This window comes from Mustela erminea, chromosome 12 (genome assembly GCF_009829155.1).
Source record: "Mustela erminea isolate mMusErm1 chromosome 12, mMusErm1.Pri, whole genome shotgun sequence".
Taxonomy (NCBI): domain Eukaryota; kingdom Metazoa; phylum Chordata; class Mammalia; order Carnivora; family Mustelidae; genus Mustela; species Mustela erminea.
The window spans coordinates 31,700,901-31,718,808 of record NC_045625.1 but is presented as its reverse complement, the minus strand read 5'-3'; the positions used below and the strand labels follow the sequence as shown (position 1 = coordinate 31,718,808).

General features: G+C 37.5%; 1 protein-coding gene across 2 annotated transcripts in view; it reads left to right on the top strand.

Annotated features, from left to right (window-relative positions):
* TGFBR1 (transforming growth factor beta receptor 1) overlaps nucleotides 1-16,509 on the top strand; it is a 56,340-nt gene extending 39,831 nt beyond the window's left edge. For both annotated transcript variants that reach the window (XM_032307024.1, XM_032307023.1), the window contains exons 5-9: nucleotides 1,589-1,756; nucleotides 3,417-3,573; nucleotides 5,484-5,608; nucleotides 6,631-6,761; nucleotides 12,051-16,509. In XM_032307024.1, coding sequence (XP_032162915.1) covers nucleotides 1,589-1,756; nucleotides 3,417-3,573; nucleotides 5,484-5,608; nucleotides 6,631-6,761; nucleotides 12,051-12,176 — 707 coding nt within the window. In that variant the 3' untranslated portion in view covers nucleotides 12,177-16,509. The remainder of the gene's footprint in view (nucleotides 1-1,588; nucleotides 1,757-3,416; nucleotides 3,574-5,483; nucleotides 5,609-6,630; nucleotides 6,762-12,050) is intronic.
* The last annotated feature ends 1,399 nt before the right edge of the window (nucleotides 16,510-17,908 follow it).

Below are 17,908 nucleotides of genomic sequence, written 5' to 3'. Positions count from 1 at the left end.
GATCCACCCCAGTTCCCTTCTCCTTTATCTTTATCCTCCTGATTTAGTTAATCCCCCCTCAGGCAACCCTTTATATTACACAGCCTCTTACATATCCTTCTTCTGCCTCTCTTGTTAATTACCTCAGAAAATCTCTCTTTCTTCCATCTGCCTGTGTTCCTCTTTGTCAGCCTTTCAGAATTCAGTCATGATTAATAAGCATGCAGATACAAATGGTGATGCATTTGTATCAGGGAAAAGAAAAGGTATATGTTTGAATAGAATCAGTTTATAAAGTTTAGGAAGAATAAACTTTGTTTATATATAAAGTTTGTAAAGAACTAGTGTCCTGAGTATCTAAATTCTTTTGAAAATACCCAGAAATCCCCTCCCGAATCTTCTGAAAATACCCTTCTTAATCTCATCTAATCAGTTACTTTCCTTGAAGTAACAGCCTTAAAATATAGAATCTATTTTATGTCAGTTGGGGTGGGTTTTTGTTGTTGTTGCTGTTTTTTGCAACCATTAGGGAGGGGACAACCCATTTTAAGTTCTTATGAGCCATGCATTCTACTAAATGCTTAATGAAGGTTGTCCTGTTTTTTTAAATCTTCTTAGCAGTTTTGCAAAAGTAAGGTGTTCTTGCTGTGTAAAAGAAGGAACAGAGCCTCACTTATCTGAGGTCACATAGTCAATAATAACTAGGCCCTGGATTTCATCCCAGGGCAGGATGACCCCCAAGTGTGTATCTTTTACTGAATTGTGCTGCTTCCTAGTATGTGGTTTTCTTGCTGTTCCTAAGCTAGATAAGCTTTTGTGGACCAGCCTAACCTAGAAGCCTAGCCAGAAACTTTACCACGATTTCCATGGGAAAACATATTTCAAATCCATGTATTAGTTTATAGACAAATATTTGGAATCCATATTCCTGGTTGTTGAGGTTCAAAATCACCTTATGTAAAACTGGATTCAGCCCCAGCTTTTTTTCCTCCTGACCTGTCCCAGCTTTCCCATTTATCAATGATACCACTATTTTTACATTTTTTCTGAGTTGGAAACCTTAGAATCATAATCCTCTTATCTGACTTCTTTGTAAACTGAATGTACAGTCTGTGATTAAAGCTTGCATTTCTTCATTTAAGCTCACTTTCAGTTTTGTCCTATACTATTCCATTCCTACCTACTGTGGCCACAGTGGGCTCCAGATACTTCTCATCTTCCTCATGCTCCCCTTTCCTTTCCTCCTTCTAGAAAGAACCACTGAGCACCCAACCTGAACCAAACATTTTTCTAACTACTCAGGAGTCCCAGCTCTGCTATCATCTGTATAGATTCAAAATCACCATCTTTGAACTATGATTCCTTATATCTTAAGTGGGATTAGTTCTCCTTGCCTTATCTCAAGAATAGGGGACTTACTCAGAGGATCCAAAAGCTATGTATGTATTAGTGTGAGACAGTGTGAAAATATGAGGGAAATAACATACAGACTTAATTACCGTCATCATGTTGCAGTCATGGAATTCAGGACTGAGTAAAAGTGGTAAATTTTGAATGGATAAATGGATGTTCTGCAACCCATTTGAAACATTGTTATTCTCCTCTACAGACAATGGTACATGGACTCAGCTCTGGTTGGTGTCAGATTATCATGAGCATGGATCCCTTTTTGATTATTTGAACAGATATACAGTTACTGTGGAAGGAATGATAAAACTTGCCTTGTCCACAGCAAGCGGACTTGCCCATCTCCACATGGAGATTGTTGGTACCCAAGGTAACTCGAAGTACTTATGTTATTTAAGCTTGAAATTCCCATGAATCTAACGTCCGTTAGAAAATTTTTGTAAGAAGTCAGCCTAAATGAAGATGTTTAAAATAAATTTTAAATTTAAAATGATTTAAAATTTTGATGAAATTATTTTATCTTTCTGTTGAAAATTTCAGGTGGAGTTAGGAATAGGGGAATTTGTTCAGAGAGTCTCTAGTCATTGTAGCAACACTGATACGTGAGTTCTTAAAAGTAGCATTTGGTCTTGTGATTTTTGAGGATCCCGATTTGAGAATTCAAGTCTGTCAGAATGTGTGTTTTTATGTGTAGTATCAAATGTAATATGAAACATGCTTTTTAAAAATCAGCATGCCACCACCGAATGTTATCTGGCCATCTAATAATTATATTTGACCCTGAGATAAGGAGACTGTATGAAATCATTTTATAGTTGAAAAATTATATACTAAATTTTAGTTATGAAATTGTTATGGTATGATTTTTGTGCCATGTAGGGTATCAAATGCCAATATATCTCTCTTCTCTAGTGATTATCCCCTTGCCACCTGGTGGCTCCCTCACTCCCCACATTACTACACACATGCTGTTTCTCATCTTAGCCTCCCTCATCTCTGTAATCATTACTGTTGGTTATAACAGTTCTATTGCGTTATGATTCACATCTCATATAATTCACCCATTTTAAGTGTATATTCAGTGGCTTTTAGTATAGTCACAGAGTTGTGTATCACCACAGTCTGTTTTAGAACGTTTCATCTCTCCAAGAAGAAACACTATGCCCATAGCAGTCACTCTCCATTTCCTCCCAAACTCCTTAATCTTGAGCAACCACTAATCTATTTTCTGCCTCTTTAGATTTGCTTATTCTGGATAGTTCCTGTAAATGGAATCATATCATATGTAGTCTTCTGTGACTGGCTTCTGTGACTACTATCACAGTAGTTCATTCCTTTTTATGGCTGAGTAGTATTTCATTAATTGGATATACTGCATTTGTCCATTGGTTGAAGGACACTTGGGTTGTTTCCACTTTTGGCTTTTGTGAATAATGCTGCTATGAACACTGGTATACACTTTTTTGGTGGGTATATGTTTTTAGTTCTCTTATACAGTGGAGTTGCTGGATTATACAGTAACTAATGGTTTTGAGGCACTACTAGACTATGACTCTTTTGTCCAAAGTGGCTGCAGAATTTTACATTCCTGCCAGCAGTATAGGAGGACTCCAGGATTTCCACTGTTAGTATTAAAGGTTGTAAATTTTATACTGCATATATTACAGTTGGTGGGTAAAGGAAGTGGTGTAGATGCTTGGTCCTTGGACTGAAATACCAGTCTGCGACAAGAGTTCCATAAATAATTCATAAGATATCAACAAACAAACATCTTTAACTCCCAGTCTTTGAGTTGTTAGACTTATGTTTTTTGAGCACCATCTTTTGGAGCATGTTATTTTCTCTCTTTTCTTTGAAGAAATGTAATTTCAGCAACTTTTGGTGTAACGATTTACTTGAGGTTGTTTAGTCATGTCAGGCATTGCGGGCAATGTGGGCTGAAATGCTGGAGCAGAGGCTTTGAGCCTAAAGGGTAGAACTGTGATTGGTACCACCTTTTAAGCAATCGCATTTTCTTTTTGTTTCTTTAGGGAAACCAGCCATTGCTCATAGAGATTTGAAATCCAAGAATATCTTGGTAAAGAAGAATGGAACTTGCTGTATTGCAGACTTAGGACTGGCAGTGAGACATGATTCAGCCACAGATACGATAGATATTGCTCCAAATCACAGAGTGGGAACAAAAAGGTATGCTTGTGAAGAGTGTTTAATATCTTCTGAAATCAACTTCTTTTTCATTTCCTTCTAGTTTGTATGTACATATCTTCTGAAACTCAAACCTCTACTTTATTAGATTGCCCACAGGTAGAAGATCTCATGGTCTTGCCTGCTCTGAAGCCAAGGTTACCTGACTTTTAAAGATGCCTGCTGATGAAGGTGGCCCTTCCAGAAAATATTATCATTCGTTATATTAGTTACAATAGTAATGGTACCTGATGTTTATAGGGTTCCCAGTATGTACCAATCATTTTAATTTGTCATATATAATTTATATATATAATCTCAGTTAATGATCTCTTCAAATGCTCTATGATAGCTAGCCCAACCATTTTCTGATTTTTAGTTCCTGGAGATACACCTTTCTTTCTTCCTTAGAATTTCCGCATGTACTGTATCTTAGAGTAGACTTTGCCCTGCTGTTTCCCTGATTTGTACTCCCCCTTTCTCAGAGGAAACCCTTTCTAGACTGAGGTGCCCTTACCAAGGGCTCTCATAGCAGGCTGAACCTGGACTATTAAGGCACTTAGCGTATTCTAACTCTCCATTTACTGTCTGCGTATTCCACTGGATTGCAAGCTGCTTGAGAGTAGACTTGTTTTACCAGAGACCATTATAGTGTCTAATACATAGTAGATCCTCGGTAAACATTTGTTGAATCCATGAGTTTTCTAAGGAATGTGACTAGGTAGGTGTCATTGCCCTCATTTCACAGATGAGGAAACATCCCCATGGAAATTAAGTAATGGGGTCAGCTTCATACAGATGGTAACCTAAGGAGCTGAGACTGAACCTAAGTTTTTCTGACCCAAAAGGCCTTACTCTGTGTATTGTCACAGCATGTTGCCACAGCGTATCTTCACGTTACTGCCTTGGCCTTAGGTAGAGCCAAGCTTCAGTCTATCTCAGTTGTATTTATGATTTCTGGATTCAACAAGGACTCTCAGAACTCTTGACTTAGGGGTCCAGGACAGTGGTTGCTGCAGGTCTTCAGGAATCCTGATCTGTAACCTTAGTAGCATTTTTAAAACTTCAGAACCCTATAATGTGTCATCAGTAGGAGGACCGGCATTCATTTTTTATCTATTATTTTGTTCCCTGGATTATGTCCTCATCCTGCCTTCCATCTGTTTTAGTGAGAAGACTTCTAGATTAAATTATGTGGTCCGTGCATAGTACTTGACAAAGTAGGTGGTGTATGTTAAGACATTGATAATAGTCATGATTGTTACATATGTGTCTTTCTTTCTTTCTTTTTTTGTTGAAGATTTTACTTATTTGACAGAGAAAGACAGTGAGAGAGGGAACACAAGCAGGGGGAGAGGGAACACAAGCAGAGGGAGAGGGAGAAGCAAGCTTCCCACTGAGCAGGGAGCCCAATGTGGGGCTCAATCCCAGGACCCTGAGATCATGACGTGAGCCAAAGGCAGACGCTTAACCCATTGAGCCACCCAGGCGCCCCACATATGTGTCTTCCATTGGAAACTAAGATCATAAGACAGCTAGATAGCATCAAATTGCTATTTCAGCTTTTCATGGCATTTAGTTAACATCATTAATTTTCAAATCAGTTTGTATATTTAATATTTTTCTTGAGTTTAATATGATCTTGGCTATATAGTATTTGTGAATGTTGATCAAAGTGTTAACACTGGGTGGTTATAATGGAATGATTTTTCACTTTGTACTTTATGAACTTTGGGAAAATTTCCATAAGAGTTATGAGTCATTTTAAAAAGTAGCAGAACCATGCTGAAAGGGGAGAAAAGTCTTAATACTGATTTTTTTAAAAATTCTCAGGAGAAAAAGAAAATATATGAAACAGTTCAAAAGTAATGTGACCACCATTCCATAGAGTAATTTGCTGACTTCTTTTTTAGGTACATGGCCCCTGAAGTTCTAGATGATTCCATAAATATGAAACACTTTGAATCCTTCAAACGTGCTGACATCTATGCAATGGGCTTAGTATTCTGGGAAATAGCTCGACGATGTTCCATTGGTGGTAAATTTCTCCCCTTCCCCCAACAGTTTGTCATGAACAGAGGCTGTTCCAGGAGAGCCTTCTTTTTTTTTTTTTTAACTGAATGAAATCATATACATCAGTAGTCTAAAATTATGTTCACCAGGTGAGCACTGAGAGTGCCAAAGAAAGTAAAGGAGATAAACCTGCAGTAAGAGGAAATGCAATGACACACTTCTAGTATATTCTTTTACTGTTTGCATTTGAATCTTGGGAAGCATCAAAAACCAAGCCCTTGTTATCTTGGAATATAGTTATTTAGAATGGAGAGGCCACCCAGGAAGCTGTTTCTAGCATGTACTTGGGTCAAATTCATTCCCTCTCCCCTCCCCTGCCAAGAATGTTGTTATTTTGTCTAACTTCTTAGCTGAAAGTTACATATACAGAATATACTTACATTGCCATTTCACTACTTTTTAAACAAGTTTATTTTAAGTAAATTTTAGATTGAGCACTTGGGATATTTGCTTGAGCAGTAGTTTCTTATCCTTGTGGGGTCCAGGCTTGGTTGAGATTAGGGACTCAGGTTTATGTGGCAATAAGAGGGAGACTGTGTCTCTGTTTTGTAGCAAAGAGGACAGATCCAAGTAGAGGTAAAGGACTTACACCTCAGATTTGCTTGTAGGATTTACATCTTCATGGTAAAGTGTCTTTCCTTATACCAAGGCTGAGCACTCACAGAATAAAAACTCTCATTTTTTGCACATGAGGGTTCTTTGGGAAAAGATAATCAGGTCATTATAGCTCGTAGTTAACATCATTAAAAGAGTCTTTGCTGATCCCACAGTGAAACTTAGTTTCAGGGTATGGGGCCCAGTACCAACTCAGAGAGATGGGCTGTTGATGGCAGGTGTCTATGAGACAGAGTAAGCTATAAGCCCGGTTCCACTTCACTAATTAATTAATGAATCCCTGAAATAGAACTCTTGGGTGTTCCTAGACAAAGAATAGTCTAGCATTATCTGAGTAAATTTTTCAAAAAAAAATTTCTTTAACCAATATAGGAATTCATGAAGATTACCAGCTGCCTTATTATGATCTCGTACCTTCTGATCCATCAGTTGAAGAAATGAGAAAAGTTGTTTGTGAACAGAAGTTAAGGCCAAATATTCCAAACAGATGGCAGAGTTGTGAAGTGAGTATTTATTTTGGATACTACACAATTTTCTAAACTGCTTCTGCTTGGTGTGTGGAAATTTGGTACTTTTCTTTAAGGAAAATAGACACAAGCATTTTCTTTTTTCTTTTTTTGTCCCCATGGCAGTTAAACCAGTGGGTGAAAAACAGAATAATTTGGTTTTCAGGTTCAGTCTCAAGGACATCAAAAGGGCTGTGCAGCACTTGTAGTGGCCATCAGTGTATCAGAATAGTATTTAAATCTACCAGTGAACCAAAGCAGTTGCATTTTCATTTTATCTATCTTTTACATGGAATGTGCAATCCAGTTACATTAAATGCACTTACCAGTGTGGAGGGATCTAAGTTTACCTTTTTTGTTTTTTGTTTTAAAATAAGTGCACTCTCTAGTTCCCATCACCTATTTAACCCATTCCCCAATGTATCTCCCCTTTGGTTATCATCAGTAGTTAAGAGTTTGTCTCTTGGTTTGTGTCTCTCTTTCTCTCTCTCGCTTTTTTCTTTGCTCATTTGTTTTGTTTCTTAAATTCCACATGTGAGATCATATTGTATTTGTCTTTCTCTTCACTTAGCTTACTTCACTTAGCATTTTACCCTCTAGCTTCATGCAGGTTGTTGCCAATGGTAAGGTTTCATTCTTTTTTAATATTCCATTGTATATATACCACATTTTCTTTATCCATCCATGTATGTATGGACACAGCTGCTTCCATAGTTTGGCGATTGTAAAATAATGCTACAACAAACAGGGTACTTGTAACCCTCAATGTTTTTTGTATTTGGGGTGGGGGAGGTAAATACCCAGTAGTGTGATTCCTGGATCATAGGGTATTTCTCTTCTTAATTTTTTGAGGAGCCTCCATACTGTCTTCCACAATGGCTGCACCAGTTTGCATTCCCACCAACAATACAAAAGGGTCCCTTTTTCTTCACATCCTCGACAACACTTGTTTCTTGTTTTCGATTTTAGCCATTCTGACAGGCGTGAAGTGATACCTCATTGTGGCTTGGATTTGCATTTCCCTGATGATGCATGATGTTGAGCATCTTTTTACGTGTCTGTTGGCCATCTAGATGTTTTCTTTGAAGAAATGTCTGTTCGTGTCTTCTGCCCATTTTTTAATTGGATTTTTTTGTTTTTTGGGGTATTGAGTTGTATCAGTTCTTTACATATTTTGGATACTAACCCTCTATCGATAATGTCGTTTAAAAGTATCATCTCTGACATTGGGGAGGGTATGTGCTTTGATGAGTGCTGTGAAGTGTGTAAACCTGGCGATTCACAGACCTGTACCCCTGGGGATAAAAATATATGTTTATAAAAAATAAAAAATTAAAATTAAAAAAAAAAAGTATCATCTCTGAGTGCCTGGTTGGTGCAGTTCAGTTAAGCATCCGACTCTTGGTTTGGCTCAGGTCATGATCTCAGGGTGGTGAGATCGAGCCCCCCATCAAGCTCTGCCCTCAGTGCAGAGTCTGCCCAAGACTCTCTCCTTCTCCCTCTGCCCCTTCTCCCACTCTTCTCTCTCTCTCTAAAATAAATAAGTTAATTAAAAAAAAAAATCTTCTCCTATTCAGTAGGTTGCTTTTAGTTTTGTGGATTTTTTCCTTTGCTGTTCAGAAGCTTGTTATTTTAATGTAGTCCCAGTAGTTTACTTTTGCTTTTATTTTCCTTACCTCGGGAGACACACCTAGAAAAATAATTGCTGCAGCTGATGTTAGAGAAATTACTGCCTGTGTTCTCTTCAGGGATTTTTGTGCTTTCAGGTCTCACATTTAGGTCTTTAATCCATTTTGAGTTTATTTTTGTGTGTGGTTTAACAAAGTGGTCCGGTGTCGCTCTTTTCCATGTGACTGACCAGTTTTCTCAACACCATTTGTTGAAGAGATTTTTCCCATTGTATATTCATTTTTGTTTTGTCAAAGATACGATCGTATAATCTTGGGTTCATTTCTGGGTTTTCTGTTCTATTCCATTTATCTCTGTGTCTATTTTTATGCAGGTATCACCTTGTTTTAATTACTACAGCTTTGTAATAAAACAGTCTGGATTTGTGATACCTCCAGTTTTATTGTTTTGTTTTTCCAAGATTGGTTCGGCTTTTTTTGTATTTCCATACAAATTTTAAAATTGTTTTAGTTCTATGAAAAATGCTGCTAGTATTTTGATAGGGATTGCTTTATATTTGTAGATTGCTTTGAGCAGTACAGACATTTTTAACAATATTTGTTCTTCAAACCCATGCGCATAGAATGTTTTGCATTTCTTTGCATCATCTTGAACTTCTTTCAGCAGTGTTTTATAGTATAGGTCTTTTACCTCTGTGGTTAAGTTTATTCCTAGATATTTTGTTGTTTTGGGTACAGTTGTGAATGGGATTGTTTTCCTAATTTCACTCTTGCTGTTTTATTATTAGTGTGTAGGAATGCAACAAGATTTCTGTACATTGATTTGTATCTTATGACTTTACTGAATTTATTTCTCAGTTCCAGTAGTTTTTTTGGTGGAGTCTTCAGGGTTTCCTATGTATAGTATCATGTCTTCTGCAAATAGAAGTCACCTGCATTTTAAATGGATCCGTCCTTTTATCAGGGCAGCCCAGAACAGCAGGGTGGGTGCTGGATGGAAATTAGGAAAGCTGTATTCTAGACTAGCCTGGCCACCGTTCCAGAGTCTGACTTTGGGCAAATCATTTCAGTTTTCCAGACCCTAACGTGCCTTTTAAAAGGAGGAAGTTGGGTAAGGTGATTGAGAGGATGGTTCCGATGATTTGACATCCTACTCACCTGATTTCCTGTGTGACCATTCACCTGGAATGTGGGGAAAATGCTTTCCAGCAGGGCCTGAGATTCTCAACCCCAGCTCTTAAAAAAAAATTTAGGAATGCTTTTGTACTCGTAAATTTAAAGAATTCATTAGACAAATTTTATTTAATCTTTATGCAATTGCTAGCCATCACTATTATAATATTGGCAAGGCAGAACTTTTTCCTCCAGATGTGAAGTTTTATAGCTTAAGAGGAATAAAAAGCTGGTGACTTAAGTAGTTGATTTTACATCTTAAATTAATGTAGGACTCAATAGTCAAGACATTGAGAGAGTTTCAATGAAATCAAGTATCCAGGCCCAGATAAAAATACTTCTTAGTGTGGTCAGAGAATTTGCATGTTTAACAAATGAAATTGGGCTAGATTTTTTCTTTTACAAATTTGATCTTGATGTTATGGAGTTCAAACCCCAAGTATTCATGCATTCATTAAATAAGTAGAGCACATTATTAAACAGATTTCTTTTTAAACATGAGGAAAAGTTAACAGAAAACACGAAGAGCACAAATGCAATTTGCAGTTACTGTCACAGTGTACTGAATTAATGCTATTGCTGTCATTTTTGTTTTTTCTCTATTTGGTTAGTTTTCTATTTCACTTTACAGTAAGTCAGTCTTTCACTTTTCTGTGGTTTATAAATCACCTCTCAATGGTTGGAATACATTAAGAACATGAAACCGATAGAATAACTGAGGAAGTATCTCCCAGAACCTTCTGATCCTTTCCAGTCAGGAACTATAGCTCCCTAGGCCAGCTGTGCACTTTTCATCTTGGAATATCCCTCACCTTTTGTCTTGGGATTCCCTTTGTTTCTGTTACAGTGAATCTTCCTTCCTGGACCCCAGTGACTTCCTGTCTCTTGGTGTATTCAACTTCCCCCATCTTTTTAAGTCTCTGCTCAGATGTTACCTTGTTAGTAGACATTATACTCATTTAAAATATCACCTTCTTTCCCTGGCATATTTTATCTCCTTCCCTAAATGATGTTTCTCCTTAACACTTACCACTGACTGTCCATGTATCTTACTTACTTATTAATGAGATACTTCGGCTCCCTAGAACGTGAGCTTTACGAGGGTAGGGATATTTTGTCTGTTCTTTTTTGTATCCACAATACCCAAGATGGTATCTGATAAATGGTAGGCTCTCCATAAATGTATAATTATGTGGAATAAGTATAGTATATGATGGGCATTTGGTTGTTTTTATATGGAAACCAATGTTCATTTCTAGGAAGTGTCCCTAGAAGTACAAAGAAGTATTTCTTTGATTTGTTCCTTTCCGTTTTCCTCCATTCTCTTTCTTGCACTCTAGTTTTGAATGTTAGGCCCCTTGAAGAGGCCTTCTCATTTTCTTATCTTTTCCCTCTTATCCATCAGGTTTTTTTCTAAAATTTCTGAGAGGTTTATCAACTTTTATCTTTTTTTTAAAATCAGGTTTATTTTCCAATTCTTCTGTCACATTTGTCCAAAATCAAACAAGAAGCAAAAAACTGTCAGTGATGACTCTGAGTATTTTCTTTATCTCTTTGAGGATATTAATAATAAATTGTTGATATTTTCTTCTCTGTACAACTATTTTGTCCAAGTTACTTTGGTCTCTTTGTATCAGCTTCTGTATTCATACTGCTTTCTCCGATGTCCGATCAAACTCCTGTTCTCATGTGTAAGGACAGGATGCTGGAAGCTGGTGGAAACTTTGTGCATGTGAATGGAGCTTATGCACTGTGACCTTTGGAGTGACCTGACTGGGTTACTTCTGTCAGTGATTGGGAGTCGCTGATGTGTTGGTTTCTTCAGGTTTTTCCGCTTGGGCTCACATTTCCCAAATAAGACTCTTTCAGTCTCTTGCCTGGAGAAGTATCTACAAGTTGCTGCCCGTGTTTTGGGGAGAAAACCTATGGTCTTGTCATTTAGCAAGTTGTCAGTATGGAACTTTGCCCCCACCTTCCCCAAGTCAGAAATCTGTTTTACCCTCTTGGATATAACCTCTAATCTTTTGCTGGGGTCGGAGTGGGGCAGTCATCCAACTGTGTGAAGCTTGGGGAGGGGCAAGTACCTGGGGTTCCAGCTCTTGTAGCTGATTGATCCTCCTGTTTTTAGCTTGAAATTCACATCAGAGGAACTCAATGCAGTTAATTCCTTGATTCTAGGGAAGTTTCTGTGAGTCAGGTTCCTCTTGTGCCTTGACAGTTCTGGGTTAGGATTCAGCTTTTTCAGGTCTGCTAAGTTGGTTGGCCCTCATCCATCTGCTTTCCAGCTGCTGACACCAGTACTCTCTCATGGGAATTGAAGTCATTTCTATTCATTTGCTATTACAAATAATGTGGAAATATAACAAAACAAAAAAATTGAACATATAATACTTGGAAATAAGATGTACAGAGTAAGGGTCTTATTCAGATGAATGGAAAGCACTCATTGGCACTCATTAATTATTTTTCTTCAATTTTTTTGCAGGCCTTGAGAGTAATGGCTAAAATTATGAGAGAATGTTGGTATGCCAATGGAGCAGCAAGACTTACGGCTTTGCGTATTAAGAAAACACTGTCACAACTCAGTCAACAGGAAGGCATCAAAATGTAGTTCTGCAGCTTTGCCTGAACTTTACTTTTCCTTCAGATCTGCTCCTGGGTTTTAATTTGGGAGGTCAATTGTTCTACCTCACTGAGAGGGAATAGAAGGATATTGCTTCCTTTTGCAACAGTGTAATAAGGTCAACGGAAACTCCCCAGGATTTCTTTGGACCCAGGGTCCTTTCTGTGCACTATGAACACTTCTTTCCCAGGACAGTTACAAAATGTTGTGTAGTCTACCTTTATTTTTTATTAACACAAAACTTGGGGGTTTTTTTGTATTTTTTTTTTTTTAAAGATGATTGCTGGTCTTAACTTTAGGTTAACTCTGCTGTGCTGAAGATCATCTTTAAGGGTAAAGGAGCTGGATTGTTGAGTTATACGAAACATTTCTTATTTTTAAAGAAAGTGATTTATTATTCCTGGTTAGTACATTCTCAGAGGATTCTGAACCACTAAAGAGTTTCCTTGATTCAGACTTTGAATGTACTGTTCTATAATTTTCAGGATCTTAAAACTAACACTTATAAAACTCTTATCTTGAGTCTAAAAATGACCTCATATAGTAGTGAGGAACATAATTTATGCAATTGTATTTTGTATACTATTACTGTTCTTTCACATATTCAGAACATTACATGCCTTCAAAATGGGATTGTACTATACCAGTAAGTGCCGCTTCTGTGTCTTTCTAATGAAAATGAGTAGAATTGCTTACAGTCTGTGTGTCTTAAAAGCTGTAGTATTTTAATTCAAAAAGTTTATTTATCTGGGTAACCCAGACATTTTGTTTTGTTTTTTGGAAGGTTTTTTTGTAGTATGTCATTTGGTATTCCATTTTGAAAATGCCTTTCTCCTACCAAAATGTGCTTAAACCACTAAAGAAATGAAGTGGCATTAATTGGTAAATGTTATTATGGCCATTTTTGAATATTCTCACATCAAGTTTTTGCATCTAAATTGTGTTGTCTGTAAGTATACCTTAAAAAAAAAAACCAAGTGGCACTGTAGATGCTTATAGTACTCTAATAATTTAAAACTTGTAGCATACAGACTGATTTTTCTAAAAGGGAAAATTTGTCTAGCTGCTTGTGTAAAGTTGTGTGGCATTCTGTAAGCCATTTTTTCCTTTATCTGTTCAAAGACAGTGTTATTTTTTTAAGAAATGAGTTACATTTAAAATTAGGGTATGGTTAATGTTAAATAATAGGCCTTTTTTCTAGGAAGGTAAAGGTAGTTAATCATTTGAGTAGATAACAGGTGTGCAAAAGAGTCACATTTGTTATGTAGGAGTCATTGTTCAGTGGACTTTCTGTCTTTGTAACTAAGGTTAGAGTTAGCGTGGTTCTGAGGTCTCACTACACTTTGAGGAAGGCAGCTTCTAATTCAGTCTTTCCTTCTGTGCGCAGATACTGCAACTGCTTATTTACATGGTTAGGTAATAAGTTTAGTACACCCTTAACATTTGGGAGAGTGGTAGCTAAAGAACGTTCTGGGTATAGGTTCTCCATTTAACAGATGTTTTCAGTCAGATTCAATGTTTAAAGCCAACTCTTCACAGTAAGTTGAAACTAGCTTATAGTAACTGATTTTTACTTCCAGTTCTTGAAGTCTTAGGGCTTTTCAGAGTTTTCAGAGTTCTCTTTATCACTGTGATCTTATTCTGATGGGAGAAAAACTATCATAGCAGTGAGGCAAGACATTGACTTCATAGTGCTATCAATTTCCAAATGAAAGGGTCAGAATTACCTTTATAGTATTTGGTCAGTAAGAGGTAGTGGCCATTTACACTGACTGAGCTGCATTCTGATTATGTCTTATCTCTTAAACATAGAATAAATTTGAAAGACTATTTGGTCTTAAAGCCAAAGTAATTTTAGAATGAATGACATATGCATAGGAATTTAGTGTCAGTTTCATGTGTTTAAAAACATCATGGGGAAAATGTGCTTAGAGGTTAATATTTTGACTCCAAATTTGAGTTTTTTTCTGTAGTTACCATGATTTTGTCAAAGCAAATGAATGGGTTTGAGGGGTTTGTTTTATAATTATGTTTTATTTCCTGTTTAATCTCTAGCTCTGTGATTAGGTACTCCCCCCCTCCCCCCGCCATTCTAAGCCTGCCAGATCTGCTTTATGAAATCCAGGGGACCAATGCTAAAACTATTTTTATATAATTTTGAGAACATACCAAAAGTTCTTGTCTGATCTAAAATTGAGATACATGATTTCTCACTCTCATATAAGGTAATCAACTTTTACTAAAGATATTCTTTATTAAATCAAAGATTGAATTGTAATTATACTCTTCTTGTCTAAGTGGATAAAATGTACTTTTGGTGAGTCAGGGAACTTTTTTTAAAAGTTCGAGTTTAGTTCTAAATTCAGTTTACAAATTACTGCAGCAAATTCCTTTTATGGGTAATGACAGTTTGATAAACCCCGATTAGTTATTATTGAAAATCAAAGTCACTTAAAAATGAAATAGATCATGATTACTATGGCTGTAACTGCAGATACCTTTGACTAGAGTATTAATTTTGTCGTTTAGATACACAAGCCTTTGTTTATACTGCCCATCTTCACATGCTCACCTTTCAAAATTAAACTTGGTTTAAAATATACCTTAAGACCAATAACCTGTCCACATCCATTTCGTCAGTGCCCCGGAGGAATGGGGATGAGGGAGGTAAGACCCCATGGGGCACGGGTATCCCTGGTCCTTCCTTCTTAACTTCAGCCTACATTTCTCTCAGCCTGCCTTCCTGCTGGCCCCTGACTCAGAGACAGATTGCCTTGCCACCACCCCAGCCATCTCCCCTCAGCAGCCTTTTGAATAGCTATGGAACATGCTTCCATTTCCTTGAGTCACTGGATGTTGCTGGGAGGGTTCTCTAAGTTTGGAGATGGGGTGGATGATGGCCCTGCTGGCTGCTTTGTGACTTTGGCTATGGCCAAGCAGTGGAAGGCAGCAAGGTCGCAGTTACGGCGGCAGGAGTTCATTGTGCCCGAAGCAGGGGCACAGGGCGCTGTCAGAAGAAAGGAGCCTGTAGTTCTGCTATAGTGAGAGGCTCAAGAAGGGCCTCGAGTCCGCGCACAGTGACATGGTTAGTGACGTCAGCAATTGCACACTGCAGTTCTTCTTACAAAGTGGCCACTTGGCCATTCTGCAGCTCACACGTGAGCTCCCTTCAGTTCCCCCTGTACATCTGAGAGCTGTCCCGTATGGAATATTTTCTAAAACAAGATGGCATAGTGCCAACTAAAATGCAGAACAAAATCAGTATCCTGTTGGACATGTCCTGTCGACATTTATTTTTATCCTTGCACTGAAAGAGTGATTGTAAGTCAGCTTTCTTTTTGTTTCTTGACTGTGGCAGTGTTCTGGCTCCAAATTATGGAGATTCCAAATAATGGTTCTGTTTCAGCATGGCAGGAAATGCCAGTTCAGATATTTTTGAGATCCTAAAGAATGGGTCTGGACATGTAATCTGTAGCTCCTTGTGTCTACTTTGGAATGCTAGACTACCCACAGGCCCTCTCTCTAGGAATGCTGAAATTCTAAGACCTTCTGAGGATTGTCAGTACTCCTAAACTTGTCAGCACCATTATGCAATCTTATTTGTAACTGTAGACTTTAAAGAATGTGTTTAATAACATTCAGCCTGTTTCTTAAAGCTCAAAAAAAGAACTTAATTGAATTTGTTTTTATATTTTGACAAGATTTGTGAATTGAATATCATGAACCGTGTTTTGATATCCCTTTTTCACATTGTGCCAATGGAATGGGGTGTTTGGTATTTCTTTATATGTCAAGGAGATGCTTCAAAATGTCAATTGCTTTAAACTTAAATTACCTCTCAAGAGACCAAGGTACATTTACCTCATTGTATATATAATGTTTAATATTTGTCAGAGCATTCTCCAGGTTTGCAGTTTTATTTCTATAAAGTATGAGTGTTATGTTGCTAAATTACTCAAATGGTACTGTATTGTTTATATTTGTACCCCAAATAACATCTTCTATAGTTTTTGTTTTCTGTATTTTATTGTATTTGTGCAAAATTCTTTTGGCTTTATCAGTGTGATTTCTGCCCTTTCAGATGTGTACAGAAAATATCCATATAAATTTTCATTTAAATTGAATGATTTTGAGAAACCTGTAAAGAGGAAAGAAAAACAAAAACTGCAGTTCCCCATAAGTTTTTAAAGTTGTATATTGTATTTGTAGTAATATTCTGAATGAGTTGTAAATAGGAAGTAGAAGAACGATGCTTATGTCAAGTCCTAACACTACAGTAGAAAAATGGAAGCAGTGCAAATAAATGACTTTTTTTCCCAAGTACAAGTGGCATAATTTAAAATAAAGTGTGTATATTGGACCGAGCCATGCTGTTATGAAATGTAGTTGCTGTAGATAGACATTAGAACTTTTGGATTATTCCCCAGTACAGGTTAACATGGTTGAGAAGTGCCCCAGCCCCAAGGTGCCTCCTACATGCGCAGGGGTGCTGACCTGTCGGTGGGCAGGATGGGACCTGCCTCCCTGTGAACTACGTTGTCTCTTGCTCAGCAAATTTGCTAAGGTTGTGTTAAAGTGAAAGTATTTTGATTCTCAAAAGTTTTGCAGTTGTTTTCAAAGGAAATTTAGAGGGTTCTCATCTTTTCCTAATTTAAGGATCTGTGAGAATTGGCATAATTTGTAAAAATAGCCTTTCCTTTTTTTTTTTTTAAAGATTTTATTTATTTATTTGACAGATGGAACTCACAAGTAGGCAGAGAGAGAGGAGGAAGCAGGCTCCCTGCTGAGCAGAGAGCCCAATGTGGGGCTTGATCTCAGGACCCTGAGATCATGACCTGAGCTGAAAGCAGAGGCTTTAACCATACTACTGAGCCACTCAGGCGCCCCCCCACCCCCATCGTTTAAAGTAGATTTAAACAGTTAGTATGCGGGGAGTGGGAACTTGGCTCATGAGAAAACGGAGCAGAGAATGGATGAGGGGATGTGGCCCCCAAACTCTTGACTAACTGCTGGAAGGGGTTTTGCGGACTGGCTTGTGGCTCTTGCATTACAGACTGTCACTTCAGTTCAAAGACTGGATTTAGGGGTTTTCTTTTTCCTTCTCCATAGTAAAGAAGACACATCACCAGCATGTAGAGCTTTTGTCGAAACATGGAAAAAAGTGAAATTATTTTTAAAACACAGATGTAGAGAAACAGCAGAACCAGTTTCATACTGGCCTCTTCTAATTTAGAAAAAATGTTTCTTCATATGTGGTCTCACAGACATATCTTGCAACTCTGCACTGTTTGTTTTACAGTTGAGGATTTACAAAACAATGGGGCTATTCTGAAAGAGGAGTAGAAAAAGTTGGTGTTATAAAAGCTGACGCTCAGTCATGCATGGTTCAGCCATGCATAATTTTTAAGAATTGGGAAAGAAATAATATTAAATCATTATGGAAATAAAGGATTCTTTGTGAGAGCTAAAGAGAAATGGGAAAGGTAAGAAATTTAAGGTAACTTTTCTATTAGAAGGAGTAGAATTATGAAGGAGGATTGGCAATTTAAGTAGTTCAAAGGGGAAAGAATCCGTTGAGAGGATAAGAAAAATCGGAAGGAAAGGGGAATATTGGCATAGACCGATAATAGAATGTGCACATACTGTGGTAGGCAGCACTAAAACGCTTGGGGTCTTAATGTTGTAGTAGATGGTGTAGAGGAGGTCGGTTCTTTGCTTAA